This window comes from Tympanuchus pallidicinctus, unplaced genomic scaffold, assembly GCF_026119805.1.
Source record: "Tympanuchus pallidicinctus isolate F22 unplaced genomic scaffold, pur_lepc_1.0 scaffold5, whole genome shotgun sequence".
Lineage (NCBI taxonomy): Eukaryota > Metazoa > Chordata > Aves > Galliformes > Phasianidae > Tympanuchus > Tympanuchus pallidicinctus.
Window position 1 is genome coordinate 25,989,706 of NW_026294769.1, and position 23,034 is coordinate 26,012,739.

The window sequence follows — 23,034 nt, forward strand, 5'->3', positions numbered from 1 at the left end:
CTGGGTGTTATTTTTGACATAGTGTGCTCACCCTGGTGCTGTGAAGTAACTATTAGTTAGTCCCAGTAGAGGTCTGGCCCCTGGAGCTGAATCCCTTCAGCTGGCTTGGTGTAGTGGTTCTCATTTGCAGTTCACACCCTCACCCTTCGACTTTTTGGGAACGCGAGCCAGCTGCTGCACCTGTACAAATCCCACAGCGTGCTGCGCTTTCAGGATCGCTGCCATAATGTAGGGAAGCCATATTCAGCGGGGTCACATTAGCATTAGGAGTTAAGATATGATTTGTCCCACTGGTTTTGGCATGACTCATGTTCGGTAGATAATTAGAACCTCATGCCAAACTTTCACTACTTACATTCTAAAACGAAGCAGTAATTTGTTTTATATGTATTACCTATAATTACTTACCGGGATTGACAAATGTATTACTAATTCAACAATTACTTTGTTATGAGGCACTAATAGGAAAAAATTTACTTGAAGTCTAAAGTCTCTCCCCAAATTAATCCTTAATTTTAATTTGAGCAGATATTTACTTAAAACTAGAAATTGCTCTAAAATTTCAAGTAACACATAACTAATACCATATGAGAAAGTAAGTGGGATTAATAATGGATAACCTGCAGGGCTTCTACTTTATTTTATTTTTTGTACATAAGTAGTTTTGAAGTGGTTATTTTTTATTACTTCTTTTTCTTTAGCTGGAATGGCCAGTCTTTAACTCTTGAGACAGAAGCAATTCTTGAGCAGTTTGAATACAGCTCCTCTTCAGCAGTTATAGTACATATTGGTGTAGTGCAGGGACTGTGACCAAATCAGCATTCTTGGCCTTGGAATGAGTAGGAGAACAGGAATATAGAAAAATAGATGTCATAGAACCATAGAATGGCTTGGGTTGGAGGAGGCCTCAAAGATCATCTAGTTCCAGCTCCGTATATGCGTCCTACATATCTCCCTATACATCAAACATTAACAGAGTGATGTGTTTCCTGTGGGAGCTGCTTGATATTTGTGGATTGTTCTCAGGGTTTCCCAGCGCTTTTTCTCAGAAAGTTTAGCCTTATTGCCTCGAGGCTTTTAGCTCTTCTGGGTTTTTGACATGAAAAGTGCTTCGAGACAGTAATGTGAAGACTCCGCGTTTTCCCTTCCACTATGCAACTGGAATATTGGGGTTGGGCTGAGCAGCACTGGTGGTGGAGAAAGAGGATGAGTGCCATTCAGATGTCCAAAGCCAGGCAGTAACATTTTTTGCTTTTTGGTGCCTTTTCTGTTATACACAGCAGACAGCAAAAATGGCATTTTAAGGAATGTTCTGACAGACAGGAATTTTTCACACAGGCCTTCAAATATCCATCAAGAGGTAATGCTTTTGATCACAGCTTTTTTAGTCTAGATTATAGGGGAAAAAACCTGTATTGTACTGAATATTTGTTGAGCCATACACCAATATTGATTAATTCCATTCATAAGAATGAATGAAATTTATTGTAAAATTACACTTTCCTAATTTTTTTAAATCCCTGTAGGTTTTGGAAGGTTGGTCTATGTCAGGGGACAGATTTCCGAATCCTCTGCAAGGCTCATACATTCCAGATCTATCGTATGTGGTTCCTCTGGTTTCAGTTTTCTAAGTACTTAGCCTGATGATGCAGTTTTCTTTTTTCCTCACTGAGGATACTGATGTTAACCATGTCTGTGGGAGTAGTTTCCATGTCTGATTTACACTGCAGCAATGGACAGTGCATAGACTGTTTGTATAAATTCTGATGCTCAGATATATCCCGGGCTGACTGTATCCAGCCAAAACCTTTGCTGAAGTACTGTAAATCTCATCAGTTCTGTACTGCATAGTAATGTGGTACACTTTCAGGTCAGCATATCTCTAGTAAACCTTTAAAAAAGACACACAGAGATGTGTCTTGTTTAATGAGTACAAACAAAGCTAGGAAGATTAGTAACAAATACTCAAAGTCAATATCCAGGAGTTTTTAGCATTTTTTTGACCAATTCCTTCTTGTATCTGTCTGTGCTTAATTTATTAACCTGTGAAGCCCTCTGTCTTTTTCTTTAGAACTCTTTTCTCCCATAAGCAGGATCAATTAGGTCTCATTTTGCCCTTCTGTCACATGCAGGTGTAGTGATGATGTCAAACATGTAGTAACTTCAGGAAATCTACAGTAGAAAATATTTTTAAGGCTGGATGAAGTAATACTGAAAGCCCCAGTGTGTTTTTATTATTTTACAGTGACTGACTTAAAGAAAAGAAAAAAAAAAAAAAAAAAAAGTACAAAAAAAAAAAAAAAAAAAAAAAAAAGTGCCAAAGTGTTGAAATGAAATAGAAACACAGCTAAGTGAGATGCTAAGAATTTTTTTATTTCTGAACCTAAATCGCCCATCCAGAGTAGTAGTTAGGAGTGCTGTACAGGTTTTGGACTGAGAGTTGAATATTTTTACTTGTACAAAGTGTCTTATTTAAAAAGACACTCCAGATAAAATATGATTAAATGTGAGTTTAGTGATAGACTGCAGGATGAGGCATTTATATATATTTCCAATATAAAGCAGCTTTTTTACATATGACTCCTTTTTTATTAGAAACTGTTCCCTTTTATGCATTTCAGTCTGTTTTCCTACTGAATATTCTTCTGTCCTCCCACCCTTTACTTCTCTTTCAGCCTGTAGTGTGGGTACAATGTCCCCAACTGCTGTGAATAGTTCCCATGTGCAACTACATAAAATATACTTAATGTGTTCCAGATGGCAAAGATGAGAAGTTCTGACAGATTTTATGCCTTGCTGAAAATGTTGCCAAGATGCTCTGGTTTGTATGTTTGATATAAATAGGTTGTTTTGTTGGTTGGTTGGTTTTTTGTTTTTGTTTTTTTTTTTTTTTTTGTTGTTGTTGTTTTAAATTGATAACAAGAAATGTTTGGGATGAAAGAAATGATTTCAGGAATTGGGCCAATAACCTTCATGCAAGCCATAGATCTTAAACTATAGCATTTTTGGAGCACAGCAATCCATACCTATTATACCCCTGAAGATATTTTACAAACCACTTTAACAGGATTGATTGCACCTGTGCTTGATCACCTGAATATTCTACTGTGGAACCTTCTAGTTCTTCACATCTGCTTAGGCCAGGAAAATAAGCCAGTTGGCACTAGTTTTGAAACACTGCTTTTGTTGGCCATATATATTTTTGGGGAGCGAACAGTACAGTGTGCTGTTTGTCCTTCTCTATTAGACCTGATATAAGGTCGCTTCCAAAGGTGACCATGTAGTGTATAAATAAATAAAATATACCATTTAAAAAGGCACTCGAGAGTCACACATCTCAATTGCCCAAGGTTTCTGTAACATAAAAATCCCCACTGAGTGGGAAATTATTACCACTCATCATCCTCTTCAGTATTTACTAAAACGATATAACTCTCGTAATGCCTTTATAAAGCCCTTAATTAAAATGTGTCCCAGTGAGGGCTAAGTAATCATACTGACTTAAGTGTGAGACTACTCTTGTCATCTATTAGTTCATAAGAATGGTGTACATCTCAATTCTTTTGTTGATTTTATATGGAAAGGATAAGATATAGCCAAACAAAGCTGGAGTAATTTCTCTCTAATACTCCTTGTTAAGCATGTAACTGTAGATAGATTAAACTACTTGTAAAGTTGAAGCATCAGGACAGAAAGCACAGTCTGCTTTCAGAAATGAACACAATTAGGCAACCCAGTGACTTCTTTAATTTGTTGGTAGAGCTCAAGATATTTGTGGCATCCTAATGAAAACTAATTAAGTGTTGGGAAGTGATCTGCTAATACACTGGATGTAATCCTGCAGTCTATTACAGACCAAACTGAATGCAATCACATAGCATTGCTTCTCACTGAAATCTTTCTAGGCATCTCTGTTGCTTGATCTTGATTATTTCACGGAGCATGAGCAGGGAAGAGGTGAGTGATGATCACCAGGGATTGGGGTAAGAGAAATCCAATTGCTCCAGGTGTGCAGAGGAGGAAGTTGCCGGAATACAGCCCAGGTGTTGGTTTCTCTGAGGCAAATCAACATGAATCTGTCTGCTTCATGCTAGTGAAACTCTTCCTTCCAGATCCAGCTCTCTCTTATGAAGAGGTCTCAGGGAGTGGTTAAGATTTCATGTCGCAAATGTCTTGCTGCTTTGTGCAGCCACTGAGGTCTTCATTTAGTGACAAGCAAACAGAAAGAGAGTTTTAAAGTCCTGTTTTCTTCTCCTATAGAAGGTGCCGGGCTGAGGATATACACATTTCAAGCCAGTTTTCTGAGCTTTATTCTGGATGTCATTCTTCACATATCAGTTCAGCTTTTTGTACCTATTGTCATTTTAGCCACTGAAACCTTTTCTGAATGATTTTTTTTTTAAAATAAATTAATTATTTGAAGATGGCGAGTTACTCAGTCCAATCGGTGTGCTGATGCCTTCATCACATAGTGCATGGGTTCTTCTGCAAGCAAACATGCATGAAATTGTTCCTTACTATCTTTAGAAAGAAATGTACTCCAAAAAAGCAGGTTCAGAGGAAAGGCATGCATGACAAAATGTTAGTGGAGTCAAAGACACTACCGCTAGTATGCCGATTCTCTGTTGTTTTAATGTTACTCCTATTTTGGTGCACAATTTCCTGATTTCTGATGCTTATTTCTCTTGTCCATAATTTCTTGTTTATGGATGTGCTATTAAAGACATACTTTTTGTATTTTCTTTCCCTTCCCCTATGATTATGCTACAGAATTTGGAAAGAGCCAACTGCTCCTTCTTCCGATGAGATGAAAAGAGAAAATGAGACAATGAAAAGTAAATTCCTTGGGCTGGCACGCTACACACATTCATCACTGCAGGAAACTAGGTCGACATTTTAATTCATAACAGTATATTATGTTACAATAAAACTAAGCAGAGGGTAGCTCTATAAATTGGAAGCATGCCCGTCAATTACGCTCTGAAGTGAAAACCTTGCCTCTAAGATGCTATTTAGCAGACAGAGCACTGTTGGTTGGGCTGAGAGAGGAGAGAATTTTTCTGCCAACAAAAATGGAGACAAATCTCATTTTCTACAGGTTTATGAAAAATAAAACTTACTACAAGGTTTTTTTCAGTTTTTTGCTTTGACTTTGAAAATCAAAGCCGGTCTTCCATATTTGAAAAAAGGCCCATTTATTTATTATTTGGCCTCTTTTCCAAAGATCTGGAGCATAACTTTGATGGTCTTAAACTCTGTGCCTCTCTGAGCTGAGGTTGACATCTCCCACGGCAACTGCAAAAAATCTCACCGTCCTTTGAGACTTGTCCTCAGAGTCCTGAAGCTTTTTTCTGCTATAAGAATAAGAGATTGGTTATATGTGTGCCACCTGATTCTTTTCTGCCTTACTCCTGCAAGGTGAGTTTGTGCTGGTGGCCTGTGGAGTTCTGCTTTGCACAATGTACAAAATCATTATGGTGACGATAGGCTGGCAGTTGGAGTAGGTGATCTTGGTGGTCTTTTCAACCTTAATGATTCTATGACTTTTTTTTTCTTTTTTTTTTTTTTTCAGTGGTTTACACTCTTACGAGGAAGGGGATCAGGTCTACTTAAAAAAAAGTTAAAGCTGACAGAATGAATTCAGGTTATATTAGAGCATTGACCATTAGAGGAAACAAATGGATAAATAATAAAGATTAGTTTAAACAAAAAGCAAAAAACATTCTATTTACTATCTATCTCAAATTTTATCTGAAGCAATTTCCCCGAAGATTTTGTATTGCTGTGGGTTTTACCGTTTGCTGTCTTGTTCAGGAAACAAATCTGAAATTAAATGAAGTTAAACTAAGTGTGGTTTTGAATATGTGTATTGCAAGAGATAGTTGCATATAAGTGGCTTTCACATACCTAAGCAAACAGAAGAGTATTAAAGCAACTGTAATCCTTGTGAAATAGTTTTTTTTTAAATGTCAAGACATTTATCTAACTTCAGTGGAAGTTATTAACTGGAAATCTTTTAAACAGATCTGATGAAGAAAAACAAACATGTTCTCACAGCTTTTCTTTTTTGCTTGTTATTTTTTCCATTGACAATTAATTACCAAGTCATTTTTGCTTAAAAAATATAGCATGTGCTTTCTATACAAAACACATAAGCTTCGTATTTAAAGCAAGCTTTGCCTCATGTATTTAATGAATATTGGAAACTTGTTTTCTCTGCTCTCATTTTCTTCAAATGACCATCTGCAGAACACTATCCCTGTTTTGTCTGATCAGTAGTTTGTTAATGGGGTAGAAAAAATAACTGTAGTTTGTTACTGATAAGTAGGATTTTTGTTACTATTTGATTCCATTTCAGCCAAACTCTCAAAATACACAAACTTGATGCTTATCATTTCCAGTTATTTCTATAGGTCATGGATCAGGCAGAGGCACTGGTCTTACCCTCACCCAAAGTTAGCTGGATTTGTCCCTGCCTCCATTTGGCATAGCCTGACCAGCAAGATGCTGGATCCCATACATCATGCCAGGTTACCTACTTCCAGTGCACGGGTCAATTTTAGTAACAGTCTTTCCCGTTATCCCTAGTTCTGGTGCTAATAAGGATCAAAAGAAAGAATACGGGTTGGGCTTATGGAACAACTACTGTTAGAATCCCCATTGGCATCCCCATTTAGGATCACTGTTTGAAAGTTTTGCTGATCCTTCTGGGCTCCAGGGAAGCTGCAGCCTGGAAGACAAGAATGCCAGACACAGCTGTAAACTGCTTGACTGTAGCTGTTGTCTTTTTAATATTCTTTTTAAAGCAATAGACAAGAATGTATGTGCACAAGCATGCTATCAGTTCTACTGTGCATGCTGCTCATTATTTTGTGTTCCTAATCTGCTCAGTTTTTATTAGTAATAGTTCCCATTCATTAAAATTTCCTTAGGGGACATCTAGTGGTTTTGATTATTATTATTTTTCCCATTAATATCAAGCGAGTCAAGAATTATTTTTCAATAGGAAAATCATTTTTGTATCTCTTGATAATAATTTGATATTTGCCTCACAGGAGAAAACACACAGTAAATCTTTCCCATAACATTATCACATAGGGATCAAATTTGTACTCTTTATTCAGTCACGAACCTGTTGAAAACTACTGTGAGTAAAGGCTTGCAATGTCTGGTCTTTGCTCTTAACGTGACCTCTTGCTTGGTATGTATTCAGTAAACATTTCCATCACGTAGCCAGTGTCCTAGACTGTTGCCCCTTCACTTTTACATTACTGGTGATTTTAGTCTCTCCAGCACACCATAACAATATCTTAACAATATCATAACAATATCAATACAATAACGATATCATAACAATATCATAACTATATCTTATTCGTTCTCGCAGACTAGTTCTCAAAATGAAATACTCTGTACTTTTTGCCTTTGAGAACTGACTCCCTGGGTTCCATAGGAAGTGTGGCCACACTGGCTTCCATGAGAGTCCCCCATGTTGGGTCAGGCTAGGAGAATAGGTTTTTCTCCCCACAATGGATGGGCTACAACCCAGAAAGAAATGTAAAGCCATAGCTTGACCTGCCCCTTCCTTCACCTAGGTGACTGTGACTGGAAGTCCCTTCTGGGGGCATACTGGCACTGGGAGTGGTGGTTTGAGCCCCACCTGCATTAGTGAGCTCTGTATGGTAGGAATGGAGCACTTAGCGCAGCAGCCCTGCCTGCCATGCCATGTGTGTGTTGAGTGGGGTTTATGGTGGATTAGCTCTGGTCTGGTCATTCTGGCTGAATTCCTGTTAAATGTTGAAAAACAGCGGTTGTATCCTTGGGGAGTGGTTTAATTTCATGTAAAAGGAATCCTGTCATGCAAACCAGAGCATGCTAAGTGGAGATGGCCAGGAGATTTGCTCAAAAAATGCTTTTCTGATCTCAATTAAAACACTAGCATAGACACAGCAGAGTAATAACATGCCATATTAAAAGACATCACTTTAAAAGAATGTGGTGTTGTTATCCCATATTATATACTATGATGAATACCAGAATGAGGAGTGCAGGATGCAGCCTAGGTAGTTCCAATCAAAGGAAGAGGAAGTGCATGAGATAATTGTTTCTTAAAACAGAGAGAGAGTTGCTAAGTGTTAAGGTAGCATTGTCTGATACCACTTCAAGAGAGAAACTGTCACTTTTGTAAGAGGTACAGTGCATGTAACATCTAGCAATTGGATAGCTAATGTACAGGTAAGTGTTCACTACCTCTATGGTACTGTGGAGAAACTAAGAAGTTTCTTCCCACACACATTTCTGTATTCGAAACCTCTGGTCTGTTTCATAATAGCAGAGATTCTATATTGATTTTAAAAAAACAAAACCTGGATATTTGGGAAGATTTATTCTAAAATATTTCTGAGAGAAGATAGAAGTTTGCCAATTGGAGCAAGCAACTACAAAGATGGTTAACAGTACATGAAGTTGGTGAAAGCGTATGTTCCAAATATGTCAGTTTTTATCAGCTGCAGTTATGTTTTTCAGCTAGTTAGCACTACAGGTCTGTAAGTAATAAGGTGATGAAGGAGAAGATACAGCAGACCCACATTGCCTGGTCCACAGAAAAGAAACTGAGAAACCTCAAATGGTCTAAGTACTACAAGTACGTCTAGCAAAAGAAAGCTCTGACAGGACAAACCAATTTGCTCTTCCAGTTTGTTGAGACATTTTAGATGTGGATTCAGATACTGGGTTCTTGACTAGTCTAACTGGCCTGTCCTTCGTGACATTCATATGCTGTTCTCTGCTAAGTTGTTTGAGAAAGCTTTAAGAGTAAAACCTTCATCAGAAAGGTTGTTCCTTTCTGTTTCTGGAGTATTCTGTATCACTGTTTTGTATCTTTTGGATACTTAAAGTGTTTTTATTTGCTTCTGACTTGTGTCAGTGTCCCAGTAACTTTCCCAGGCTTTAGATCAAAATTCTAAAATTGATAGCAATTTTCTAAACTGTACAAAATGAATTCTCTGAAACTCTCTTCCTTTACAATATGAGAAAAGAGACCAATGCAGTTACTGTTCCAAGAACACCTACCTGTTTCTCTGTTTTTCAGAGCAGGGTTACGTAGGTTCCATCTGCACATACCTCATGAACTAAGTTGACTGGGCTATGTCTGGTGCCTTGGTAGATTCTTCAGACAGTCTGTGGGGCTCTAATACTCACTTGATAGACAAGCTTCTAGAAACCTATGCTATTCTTTGTTTTACCTTTGAGTTAATGTAATTTACAGATATTTTGTCCATCTATTCCAGTCGTTGTCGATCTTTGTACTACTCTGATTTCTTAGGTTCTGACAGGCTCACTTAATGCTTATTGAAAAATATCAAATGTTGTTTTTGGTTCAATTAGATTTATAGTTCTTATGTCAGATCAAAGTGAGAAAATAATACAAAAATTACCATCATTTTTGTTTGTACTCCACTACTCTGGGGAAGTTAGAAGGTAGTGGGGCTGCAACTAATCACTGCACACAGTCAGACCTGTAGGGACTTTCATCGCATACCTGCAAGAGGATGAAATATGAGGCATGCCAGCTTTATCCAGGAGCAGCTACAGACCTCTGCTGTGCAGGCACATACAGTGTGAGTTGGCTCTGAGAGAATAGTTATGCCACCTCCATCAATATCTGAAAATCAGTTATCCACTATATTACATTATGCTTTTGGTAAGCCTACTATTGTGCTTCATAAGCCAGGCAACTTCATGATTTGCAAAGGCAAGTATCCTAGGAGTAGATTATGAGTCCTCTCATTTGATTCATAAGGTAGTTGTAACCAAATCAAACATGCAAGCTGCCATGTAAATGAAAGTCTACATGTAAAAGAAATCAACTTTCAATTTCACAAAGATACCTTTCATTTTATCTTATTAAATCTCATATTCTTATATGCTCATTCTAGAATTTCATAGAGTTCATATCTGAACATGATGTGCATTTTGCCATTGTTCCTATTAAATGTGAGCAGTAATTCCTGAAGTACATTATACTTCATCTTTTTGAACAATTTAAAGCTAGTGTTGTTAATGTGAAACAGAATCTTTGGAACAGATGGGAATGGTCAGGCACTCTGGAGCAAATATTTGGAACAAAAGCTTAATTACATGGATACCAAATTAAGATATTCTTATAAACAATTTTGGTATTTTTGTCATGATGGTAAAAAACAGAAAGCAAAGAGAAGCCAAATTAGCTTAGCAACCAAAGTGTAGCAGTGTTCTGATGAAGAAAGTTGACAGGTGAATGTTTTCCACATTCCCAGCAGAGAAAGGCTGAACTGAATAGCCAAAATCCGACTGATTTCTTTGGGAGCAGGATCAAGTCTTTAATTCGTGAAAAACTCCCGTTTTGACTTTAATGAGAATTACGTGACTTAAATCTTGTTTAATGTTTTGGAAGCACTGGGAAAGGTTTAAATCAAATAATAAGTTTTCTAGACTTTTAATAGCGTTATTCTTCTTAGTGCTGTTACCTCAGGGTATTTACTTTTGGCTGTTAGTGTAGTATAGAAGTTGATACTATTGAGAATGAAACTGGCAAATCTTAAAACAGAATGTTTAGATCATAAACAATTTAAAATAGGACTTCATAAAAAAGATGTATATTTTTTTAATATGAAATGTTAGTTGTGTTCTTGGCAGGCTTTGCCTTGGAGGAGCCCCATGCAATTCAAAGAGCGTTCTGCTAACCAGCTGCAGCCAAAAGATGATTTCAAACCAGTGGAGACCCAATTCCCTTTTCTCTTTTTCTTTTTCTTTTTTTTTTCTCTTTCTCTTCTGTGGGACTCTTTATATATCATGCAACTGAAGTGCAGCCAACCATGGAGTGAAAAATTCATATAACTAGTATACAAAACAGTGGAAAGAATAGAAACACTGACTGAAAATGCCAGTACTGATCTGTGTTTTAAGAATTACTGCTGAAATATCTTTTTTTCAACAGTCTTCAAATTTCCAAACAAAAACTGTTGAACTGTTGATAGAACAGCCAGCAGGAGCACACAGACTGCGAGCAGAATTGCTCACATCTGCCTTGCGCTTATGGTTGGAGCAAGTGGCACAGTCAGCTTCTTAGCAGTGAAGATGCACCACTGCTCCATGACACCAGATATACTCCAGAGTGTGCAAGAGATGACAGGTTTGGAGAATAATCCGTAAAAGGAGATGTTAAGGGAGTGAGTCTTTATGTATTTCAGTGAAATATTGATGGTTTATTATACTATACGATTATTTTGCTTTCATATTTTGAATGAATGCATGAAGTTTGCTTTCCTGATTTTAAAGGTATGTTTAGAGGACTTCTTTGCAAAAAATCTGTGAAGAGTGTGGGTGAAAAGTGTCTTGGGTGGCTGTGCAGGCAGAAGTCTTGCCTCATCTCAATCAAATACAGCTGTCACAGTAGAAACTCCTGGTACCGATCAAACTATATACACTGTTCAGTTATTCCAGAACAGAACTTGACATATTTTTTTCCATTATGTGAAGGTTGAGCTTTCTTCACCTCAGTTTTGAAGCCTTTTATCTTTGTATACTGCTGGATATGGGCCTGCATGAAATCCCTGTCTGCTTTGGACTGAATGGGGTCAATTAGAAGTGTTTTTACATTAATCATTGGCTATAGTTATAATGGTTCTGAACAGAAAAGATCCACTGCCCTGAAATTTTCATTAGAAATGGCTGTTGGTTTGTTTTTGTTTTTTTTTTAGGGTCTTTCTTAATTTTTAAGTTGTATTAGCTTCAGTTTTTACTTGCACAGATTGTGATTTACAGGGACAAATGCTACATAAAATTGTACAGAAAAATTTGTTATTTCTTTAGAGATTTACCACAGTGTTCTTGGGCTAGGCTGAAAAGTTTAATTGAATAGGAATAATTCTGATGCTAGCATTAAAAAAAGAATCGCCAACAGCACCGAAAACCAAACAGCCTACGTTTTCTTAAACATTGAGTCTTTAGATTCTAGATCTGCAGTAAGTGTCCTGAATTCAAAGATGAAGAGTATCTATTAGGTTCTATGCAAATATTTAACATGCTGCAGATTTGATGAATATCACACTGCAAGCATTGATTTCTGAGCTGATGCCTTTAACCGATTGCAAATACAGTGGTGGTAAGAGAAACATCTACAGAGTATTTTTTTCTTACTGACAGAATTAATGTCTTATTTTTTCAGTACTAGTCTGTGGTTCTGTTATAGTCTTGGTATGGGCACTCACTGCACAGTGCACATTTCATGGTGAAATTCTCTAGATTTAAAGTTGCTTCCTTTGTGTCTTTCCTCTCTTTCTCGGTTCACTTGGGCAACATTGCTGCTTGTCTTTGACTTTCTCTGGTGCTACTAGATGTCAGTCCCAGAGAATGTGCTTGTTCCTAATTTATGTTTCTCTTTACTTGTCAATTCTCTGGTTTCAGTTTAAGTAAGTACGATGAAGCATTCAAACAGAACTGTGGTTGCTTTCATTGCATGCAGTCCTCTTACATTTCCCACAGGAGTGAGAAAAAGCAGCAAGCAAACTATGACCCAGTTTCATGTCCTCCTATGTAGCTGCCTGGCAGACCTGTACATCTTGAGATATTTATGCTCTTTGTAGCTTATGTATATAACAACACTGACAAAAAGCAAAAATCTTGCAGGAGTTGAAAACTGATCTCTGCTGGTTATGGCTAAGGCAAGGGGGCATTTTTGAGAAAATCTGGGTAAAAGTTTTGTTCAGTGCATGAGAACTAATGAAGAAATTCTCTTAATGGATCCACCCAGTTGAATAGTTTGCAGGGCCATGTTCTTGATCATTTTGAGGAGTAAGTCCACTGCAGCCATTTTTGTGACTGTGAAGGGTTAAACAATAAGGCAGAAATACATCTTCATGCTTTTGCTGAAAAATAAAAGGACTGGGTTTCAGAAGGAGCTGTAAAGCTTTCAGCAAGAGTGAGGCGAACGCTGCAGTAAAATGAAAAGCTGAAATGTGAAGAGTGCGTGATGTGAGATGCCAGTTCAGGGCTTTCAGGAGCCGTGCGCAGAGCCCGCTGCTCTGAGGAGACCACCCTTGGAACTGCAGTGAACTGTAGCAGTCACCGGCTGCTTTGCAGTGTGAGGGAGTTATATAGGCTGACGCCCTCCTCCATAGTTATGTCATCTAATGGTAGCCTCTCTTAACACTTCTTCACCTTGGGGAAAACAGATGTTATTTACAAGTACTTCTGTTGGGGTGAAAAAAATCACCTTGTTATACGTATTTCAGCTGCACGATGGAAATAGGAGAGTAAGAGAATTTGTCCAGTAAAGGCTCTTTACTGATGGTGTTTGTTTTTTCTTCCCTTTGTATAGGTTCCACATGGGAGAAAACATTACGGCAGATTGGTTTTGAAAGGTAAGCCTTACATTTGTTTCATTAACAGTGCAAAAGAAAAGGGAAAAAAAGTGCATGGGTTAGTTTACAAAATTATTTTAGCTGATCAAATGTATCTGTGACCTCAAAGTTAGAGAGGAAGTTATGCAGTCTCATGCGCATATATGTTCAGCTTCTTGTTTTATGTCCTCTTCTGTTTCCCCAGTCCACAATCTGAAGCAGCTTATTCACCATATTAACTTGGCTCACTGTGTTTTTCTGCTGGCGACTACATAGCGTGTTAGTATTAAAAAAGGTGACACACTGTTTGGGCAGAAGTCTTACTTATGAATGAAAATATTGCTCTCACTCATATTATTTTTTCCGTGAAAGTTCTTAACTCTGACATATTACTTGACAAAAGTAAATGAAGTTGAAAGAGGACCAAAGTTGGCAGAGAGCTATTTAGCATCAGAGGAAAATTCAGAATTCAGCATTCCTCAAGTGCAAGAACTTCTTGCAGCCAAACTTAACCACAAGGCCATCATACCAGAAACATATGTCTCTCTTGGAACTTAAAGTAGGCCAAACCCAGTAAAAGAGTAATCTGGTGTTGAGGCTGAAACGCTCCATCTCTTATTTATTCTTCTACAAAAGGTAAGCAGAAAAGTCTGCTCTCACTCTGATAATGTTTTGCTGTTTTTCCTTAATGGAGTAGTTTGCAGTACACCAGTATGTTTGGATCACCGTTGACTGGACAAGAAGGAATTTCACTTCTCCTTGTTGAACGAATGCATACTGTTCACACTTCCTGGAGCATCTCAGCAAAACCCACAGACAGTTCAATCTTTGGGAATCAGTAAATAGATATATTGACAATATATTGAAAATAAGTATTTTCTTGCTCACTTTTTCACAAAAAGAAGGCAAATTGTTTTTTTTTTTCCTGACATTTTGTTACAGTAAAATGTATGTTTTTGATAAAAACAAGACCAATGCTTAAATATGTTATCTCCTACCAGTAATTCAGAATATCAGATTTCTATTCAACTTTGGTACAACATCAGGAGAAGGACTGTGGCTCATAAGCATTTGCGATTTGAGATGACACAGTGCCCAGTCAAGTATCAGGCAGAAATCCCCAGTATCCCTGTGATACTGTACTGGATGTTGTCTATTTAGAGTGTTTTTAAAAAAAGAAAATGAATATCACACACTATTTGTTACCAGGTTTAATATCTTTGAGGTTTTTTTTGTTTTTGTTTTAAATAGATTGTGCTTTTGTTTCAGGTTACCCAATTCAATTTCTTGATGAGCATTTCACTAGGCAAGTTATCATACCTCTCAGAAATGCTTAGTGGTAAAACGTTGATACTTTCATTGCCTTGTTCTTTTTTTTTAAGATTAAGAATTAGCAGTTGCTACTGCTGTTAGCCAGGATGGAAAAATGAAGAAGCTTTGAGAAAAGACAGAATAAATGGTTATTTGGGGCTTATATTTGAAACTCCTAATGTAAAATGACCAAAATTGATTTAAGCAGGGTTTAGAAGGAATTTTATTTCTGGAATATTGGAAAGAAATCTCCAACCTGAGAGGTGTTTCACAAGGAGAACCCATAATACCTGTGCATGCGTAATGTAGGTACCACATGAAACATGGAGAAATCTTAATAGACTGCATTACAGGAAGAAGCTTACCTTGAAGGAGGCAAATATTTAGAAAAGGTTACGGTGCAGATTCAATTATTTCCATTCCAGTGTGAAAACAGCTTTAAGCTGACAGTTCTGCACTCTGAGAGTCTGATGGCTTGGAATAAGTTTAACAGAACCAGCACATTAACACAGTGAAGATTAGAATGACTTGGGTAGATACAATCACAGAAGCAGAAGTGTTTTCATCTCAGCTTTATAGTTCTTTATAGCAATGCCTGCTTAATATCATATTATACGTGATTACTTAATATCAGTATTTCTCATGCTTAAAGGAATAGTTTCCAAAGTAAATGATGGGTTTTACCTTACAATATATAACACTTGGATGCAGCACACTTAAGCAGAAATCCCAGATCTGCAGATCTTTCAAATGTGAGTGATTATTTGAGAAAGTATCACGACATGTTTTCCTTAGTTTTATTCTCTTCACTAGGCATCCTTTAATAGCCAGGGGGAGTCAAGATAGTAGGCTAGATTTCCCTTAGATCTGATCCTGTGCAGCTGTTCTAATACTCTGTATAACAATACTAAGAAAAGAAGCAGCAACATATTTTGCTATTTAAAAACATATCCTCTGCAAGCTGTTGACTTAGGCACACCTGAGTCAGCTGTGAAATATCCGTAGCATTTAAATCTGTTGTTTGAGCAAAGACATTGTTATTCCTGGAGGAAGTAAGAGTTTTAGATACACAAAAAGAAAGCCTCTTTTGGGAAGAGTGTGCCTTGCTTAAAGGATGGAAAAATCATACAAAATCTGTTCTTCTAAAGATGCTGCTTTCAGGTGGATTGATGGGCAGAAAGAGATGTGGACACTCAGTTTACATTGCAGAAAGCTCATCCTATATAATACAAAAGTTATGTCATCACTGCTTTGTGGTTATGCAATGTCTATTCTGTAAAAGTGGAGTGCTTACAGTGCTGTGGTCTTCATATCCTGAAAAACACAGAGACATCAGGAGACCTGACAGATAGGCTTTTATGCAAGCATTACTTGTGAGCTGAGTATGCTGCTTTTCAGTGCAAGAGAAATTAAAAATGCTGTAGCTCGAGTAAAGTAGCCTTATATCCAGGAAATGACTGGAGTTAAGAGCTTTGCAATTAAACTGAGTGTACCTGGGCTTGATAGATTTAAATGAAGGTCATTTTGCTATTGATTGTTTTTTGAGGCATTACAAATAAGCTGATTGTAACATACTGTAGTAGTCACTGTAGTCATGACCTTTGTGCAACACCGTCTTGATGACATTTCCTGCAGAACATTTTGGAAAAATTCAGAAAATTATGAAACATAGTTACTTTGTACTATACTGTCCTACAAGTAACATGCTTTAAATTGCTGAACGTGTGTCATACTGGCATGACATACAGAATGTCACCTCGCACTGTGTGTTTAACAACTTGCTTGGATACCGGAAAACCAAAGCAAGCAGATTTGGGGATAAACAGAATGATTGGGGTTTTTTTTGTTCATTTGTTTTTGGCACATCCATTATTTGTGCACGTTTAAATGACACCCAAATATTCATTAAAATGTCCAGAAAGCTCAATTCTAATTTCTTCCAAATGTGACTAAAATTTGTGTTTTGAGAGGCATTGTTCAACTCACTGGCTTTTTCAGTTATAGACTGGACCCAGTGGAAATGGCTCCTTCAAACTCCTTTGTGGTTAGTTCTGAGCAATTAGCAGCAACTGTGCTTGTTTCCTGGTTACTCTGACAGTACAAAAGAGAACTTGATGCATAAAGTCTGTTAACATTTAGAAGCAGAGAGGCTGAGGTAGTAGAGCTGGCCTTACATAGCATGGCCCGTGCTCTCAGCTCACAGCTGCTCTGGGACTTGAAGCACAGAGCCTGGAAAGAGCCATAGCCAATGCTGGGAAAACTGTCACTTTCTGCTGAAAGTTAAAAGCAAAATAAGTTTTTTGTTTGTTTGTTTGTTTTGTTTTCCTTATTTAAATGTCTCTAATTTGAGCTACCAAATGATGGAGCTTTACATCCCTGCGTAGTAGATCAATCATGATTAGAGAAATGTCTTCTGTTCTTATGTAATTGTTGAGCTAGAAATGATCTGATCATTGTAAAACTTTAAACAAACTTCTTAAAACTCATTGTGCCACAGGTGCTACAGACTTTTAGTCTCCCTCTTACTGGTCTTCTCTCAGTAGTAATTTCTAACACGCCTACAGACTGCTCAGCAGCTTACAGCCCAGCTATTCCCTGTTCACATCTGTCCCTTGTGTGTAATGCTTTACATTAAGGTTCCACAAGACGGCCATAAAAATGATTTAATAGCTGTTATTACTTATAAATACCAACTGTTTTAAAAAATATGTATTTGAAGAATAACATCTGTGGTTATTACACTTTTGTCAACATTTGATTAGTATATTTTTCATAATAGCTACTTCAGGGACAGAAAACTTTTGGACATGCATCTAGTAAAATCTAATTATTTGCATTAAAACCTGAGTTTTCTGTATTGATGCACAGGATTTTTTGGCTGATAGCTTCAAATTGGGCCTTAAATAATCATTGTTTTCATAAAATGCAAAAATTTTTTGTTAATTTTAAATGAGATTCTTAGATATACAGAAGTTGACTAACTTTTTATGATTTTAATGTGACATCTGCAGTATTTTTTCAGAAGCAATATCTATTTAGAAAATGCAACGTAGTATTTCTGATTCTGGTTAAAGTTGTTTTGAGTGTGATCTACGGTGAAAGCTGTTCCTACTAATACGGTACTGTGTATGGTTTCCTGGCCTTATTATTCAGGTTTTTAATCCTATTACTGTATCTGAAGAAGGAAATCACAGAATCATTAAGATTGGAAAAGACCTCTAAGATCATCTAGTCCAACTGTCCACCTACCACCACTATTGCCCCCTAAAGCATGTCTTAAATACCGTATCAACGCATTTCTGAATACCTCTAAGGATGGCAACTCCTCTACCTATCTGTGAGGGCAATCCATTCCAGTCCCTGACTATTCTTTCAGAGAAGTTTTTTCTAATGCTAGGTTGGAGCCAGTTGGAGCCGGTAGTTTTCACATCTCAAAAAAAAAAAAAAAAATTGCCAAGAAAAGACAGCAGATATCCAATGTCCATTCCTATGTCATTGCTAGTCCCTGGATAAGAAGATTGTCTTTTGTTGTTTTATATTCCTGTTATTCTGTGCATTGTAGTAGCTTCTTCAACTGCTGTTTAGTCATGAAGTGAAAAGGACAACTTGCTTTGCTTTTGTTGGAAGCAAACTAAATGCTACAGCCCCATATGCTTAGGTAAGGAGACAAAGAATTCCCAGCAGAAGCTAGGAACAAGCTAGTTGTCATCGCCAAGAGATACCTTTTTTTTCCTGTATGGTTTTCTGAATGTAGACAGATGTCTGCTTTTGCAGCTGCTCCACATATGCCCCTGCGTGATCTAGCTGAAAACACTGTATATATCTTCCCTACCCCTTACAGAGACTTAGAACACAATTTCCTGAACCACTTGTGATGTGTGGTGAGCATGGAATCCAGACACATTAGAGACACTTCCCAAGTGTCTTCTTCCAGGTCTAGGTTGCTAATTATGAGCCTACTGGCAAAAGTGCTTTGATTGCTTGTAACTCGCTGTGATGTTTGATAGGTGCTTGGGCAGAATTTCTCTGGGTGACATGTAAAGAATAAACAGAAAGAAGAGAATACCACTGGATTCTATAAATATTTATTATGCACAATTCTGGCTAGAAAATCCAAATACCATATGATTATCTATAGAGGCATTCCTCACTTTTCCCACACTGCAATGATTTAGTAAAGTAAATAAATATATATTTGAAATATGAAGTCTTATCCTGATAGCTCGCTTCATAATTTTGAGCACTTTCTTCACATACAGCTGAATCTTACAGTCTTTTCTTGGGCACTGCTCCCATTGACATCATTTTGGGAACGTTGCCTCAGCCAGGGGCTGTGAGAGACTGCAGAGCTTGATCCATGCAAAGTTATTTTGAAAGAAACAGCGCAGTCTGAACATTCACCATGTTTTGTAAATGTCAGATGATTTGAGTTTGGGAAGACAAGGAAAAATGAACACCTGAGCAAATACTTAACTTCTCTGTGCCCAGGTGTTTCTCCTGACTTCAGCTTTTTTGTGTTAAAGGCACTAATTCTCCACTTTTCCTCCAGAGACTATAAATAAAAGGATCTTGTTTTGCTCATGCTGCGGTTTATTGCTTATAGAAGAATTATCTTCCAGGTCATGTATCAGTTTAGTCATTTTATTGTGTGGCTGTTATCTAATTGATAGGTAGGGTTCTGAGGGCAGAAAATCACGTCAGAAGGACTTCAAACTATGATGTTTCACTTCATTAAATGGCAGAATGGCTTGGATTGGAAGGGATATGGAAGCCTGCCCAGTCCCAACCCCATGCTATGAGTAGGGTTGCCTCCCAGCAGCTCAGCTGCCCAGGGCCCCATCCGACCTGGCCTTGAGCATCTCCAGGGATGGGGCACCACAGCTTCTCTGGGCAGCTGTGCTGGTGCCTTCATTTCTTTCAAAGAGCAAAGACCAATGAGTGAGGCTTTCTTCCCATATGCACAAAGTAGTCTCAAGGCAAAGTGGAGCACAGGATCCCAAGTCCTGAAAAGGCAGCAGGGGCTGAGCTGGCTTTCCTTGCCCTGTTTTGTTATTCTGTGGTGGCCAGGACTGTGGAATTTGTGCATGTGCGTGTTGAAGCATTGATGTTGTTTATAATGTGGGAAATGGGGAAGAAATGTGTTTTCAGTTTCATCTGATATAGGATGCATGCCTAAGGTTCTGTACTAAATTGAGTTTTCTGTGCAGTTCTGATGAAAAGTGAAACTTTTGAAAGAGAAATTTGAATTACAGAGAAAGCCAGAATAAGAGTTGGATTCTATTTTCAAAGAACAAAACCGTTGTTTAAAAAGTTATGAACAGTGGTGAGTTTTTTCTTATTTTGTTTTGTAGTACTGTATCAGCTGAAATAGTTTGGTATTACATATTTAAATAGAAAAAAATTGCGTTAGCTTCATGGATTTCATTGCAATGTCCACTTCTCATTCCAATATTGCTGTAAGCAACAGTGCGTGCGTAGTCCAGTGTGCTCAGACATAAAACTACTGCGAGTAAAGCTTTTTCCAATCATCTCCTAACAAACAATAGCTTGTATTTAACACACTGTGGTAGTGTGTGAACTAACCTAACCATTTTTCTCCTACTGAGAAGGAAATAATTCAGGATACCCCCTGCCTCAAATAGTGAGTATAAACTGAAACAAGATCAAGACGAACAAGCCCTCATTTTAGACTTATCCCACTTACTACTTGTTTACTATTAAGTAGCCTTAATAGCTGTGGCCTGTGAAGAATTTCTGCTTCTAACTCCAGTCCTAGCATGTATCTGCAAAGCCTAGGGATGCTGCATGTTGGTGAGGTGCTCATCTGCACTAATGCTTTCTGGGTTAGGTAAGCAAGTATCCCATTCCTCAGGGGCAAATGCACTGTCAAGGCAACTCTTGAGGCACCATTTAGAAGGTGATTAATCTTCTGTTTATTGCAAAATACATTTTACATTTTGTTGTTTCCTCTAACAATTATTTTAAATCTTTTCAGCATAGTTTTTAAACGTCAGCTAACTTTCAAACTTAAGCTGACTTTTGACAAATGTCATTGCATAGTTTTTTTGTAATGTACTATCTTACCTTTTGCAAAGGAAATACATTTCTTTTTTGCAATCATGCCACAAAGTACTTTTAAGATATTTTTACTGATGTTCTTGTAGGCCTCATGGTGCTCACCTGTGAGTTAGTAAAGAGATTCACCAAGTTTTTGTCAAAGTTTTTCTGGAGATGGTCTCCATATGCTTAAAGCGCTTAGACCGGTAATTACTTCTGCACTTACTGGCTTTTCTCAAAGCTGTTCTTCTTAAAACAAAAGTAATAAAACCACCTATCATAGAAGATATAAACATTCGCTAAAATAACTTGATTTGTTTTGAGCAGATTTAAGAGATTTTCTAGTTCTTAATTCCCCATTTTTCTGTTTAAGCAATTATCTTAATGGTAACATAAATAATCTCTGCCTAAAATAATTATAGCAATCATGACTTTTCTCTAGAGTATATCACTATAATATGCCAAGAAAGGTATTTCCTCTGCGTTGATTGCAGCTATTTTCACACCTTCTTTTTAAACAACACTGAAAGCAGCAGTGTGAATTCTCAAGGTATCTGAACACACGGTCCTTAAGCAACCCTGTAGGCTTCAAGGGTATATCTCATGAAAGTAAACATTAGGAAACCAACGCATAAACTGATTCTTAGCAACATAAAAAAAAGATACATCTAGTAGGTTATTTCAATCATTTTAAGCAGTCTAATTTACTGAGAATTTAGAGATTGAAAATCCAAGATGGACGTCATTCCAGGTAGCTGAGAGGAAAATCGTGTTCATTATACAAATAGTACACTTTTGTGTGATGGTTTTCTGTTACTCCTCTGCACGGAGTTGCTAAAAATCAAGAAGTCACTTTCTCACAGGAAGCATGACAGTTTTTCTTCCTCTCCAGCCTCTTGTTCACATACCAAAAAATCTGGTATGCAAACATCCTGGAGACAGTTCTCTTGCAAATAAACCATCTTTTAATTCTGTGATATACCTGTGGTAAATCTCAGGTTTGACTATGAGTAGATGAGAAGCACATCAGCATTATTAATTACAAGATCCTTTGTGGGTAGGCCTCCTTGTTTGTCTTTCTGTGTATCTATCCATCTATCCATTTATTTCCCACATACTAATAGATCAAATATTTAAATCTATCTCCAGATCTAGTAGAGGATAAATGTCAGCATGTTTGCCAATGGTCTTTACTTCCCACTAGAGACTCTATTTCATAGATGTTTGCAATGATAACAAGACTGAGTGATCATATTCAAATTTCAACCAGTTTGTGGAATTTGGCAATAAGGTTGTGAAGAATTTTTCCCTTCTCCCTTCTTTCTCCCTTCTTTTCTTTCTCCCTTCTTTCTCCCTTCTCCCTTTTCCCTTTCTTCTCTTTCCTATAAAGGAAGGAGTGAGCAGGGAGGTACCTTTGGACTAAGAGAACAGTAAAAATCGAGCAATTAATCAAACAATTTAACATTTAAAAACATCAATATAACATCTCCTAAGTGCCTGAGTCACTTCGAGAACTGAGTTTGTAACTCAATAATCCTTCTGACTCTTCAACGTTTTATGTATAATCTTTGTTACAAGTGCTAGGAAAGTAACTGAATCAATTTCCTACTTCTAATTTTCCAAATTGAAGTATTAACTAAATCTACTTCTACTGCAGTATTTCAGAAGCCAAGAATCTACTATTCATCACCCTTGTTCATTTTCTTTACAAAAAACTAATCCATTTTTTCAAACATAGTCTTCCCTTAGTGTATGCTTTCTAATATGTATGTTCCTAATAAATTAACAGTTTTACTACATTTATTGTTCTTATTGTCATGCTTACATAAAAATTTAAGTAGGAAATTCTACTGGAGCAAAGTCCATGTAAAATATTTTCTTTTGAACTGTGCTGTCATGATGTCATGCTAAGCATCATAGAAACCTTATAGCTGTTGCTTTTTCCTGAACCACACCATGGAGAGCTGACCTTTGAGTTGTGGCTTTTGTATTTGGTTTTTTGTTCTCTAAGAAAGAGTCAACTTTGAAATATGCCCCATCTGGAAAAGCCCTTCAAACAGATCTTGAAACATCTATTTATCAGTGTGGGTGAAGGTAGTTTCTATGTAATGTAGTATTTCTCTAACTGTAGAGCAAATATCTATTTAGAAGCTAAGCCAAATACTTCTATAAAATTACTTTCCAATGTATCCACCCCTTCTGGTAGCTTTTGGGAAACAGGGTAATGAAAAAGTGGGGATTTAATATGTGCTTAATCCATGCTTCCCGTCCTAAAGGTAGATTA

At 37.3% G+C, this 23,034-nt stretch overlaps 1 protein-coding gene across 12 annotated transcripts in view; it reads left to right on the plus strand.

Moving 5' to 3' along the window:
* PIEZO2 (piezo type mechanosensitive ion channel component 2) overlaps window positions 1-23,034 on the plus strand; it is a 289,987-nt gene that overhangs the window by 121,798 nt on the left and 145,155 nt on the right. For all 12 annotated transcript variants that reach the window (XR_008211266.1, XM_052704103.1, XM_052704107.1 and 9 more), the window contains exon 4: window positions 13,361-13,403. Coding sequence is in view for 11 of the 12 variants with exons in the window: in XM_052704103.1 (XP_052560063.1) it covers window positions 13,361-13,403 (43 nt within the window). In the remaining variant the exon portion in view is untranslated. The remainder of the gene's footprint in view (window positions 1-13,360; window positions 13,404-23,034) is intronic.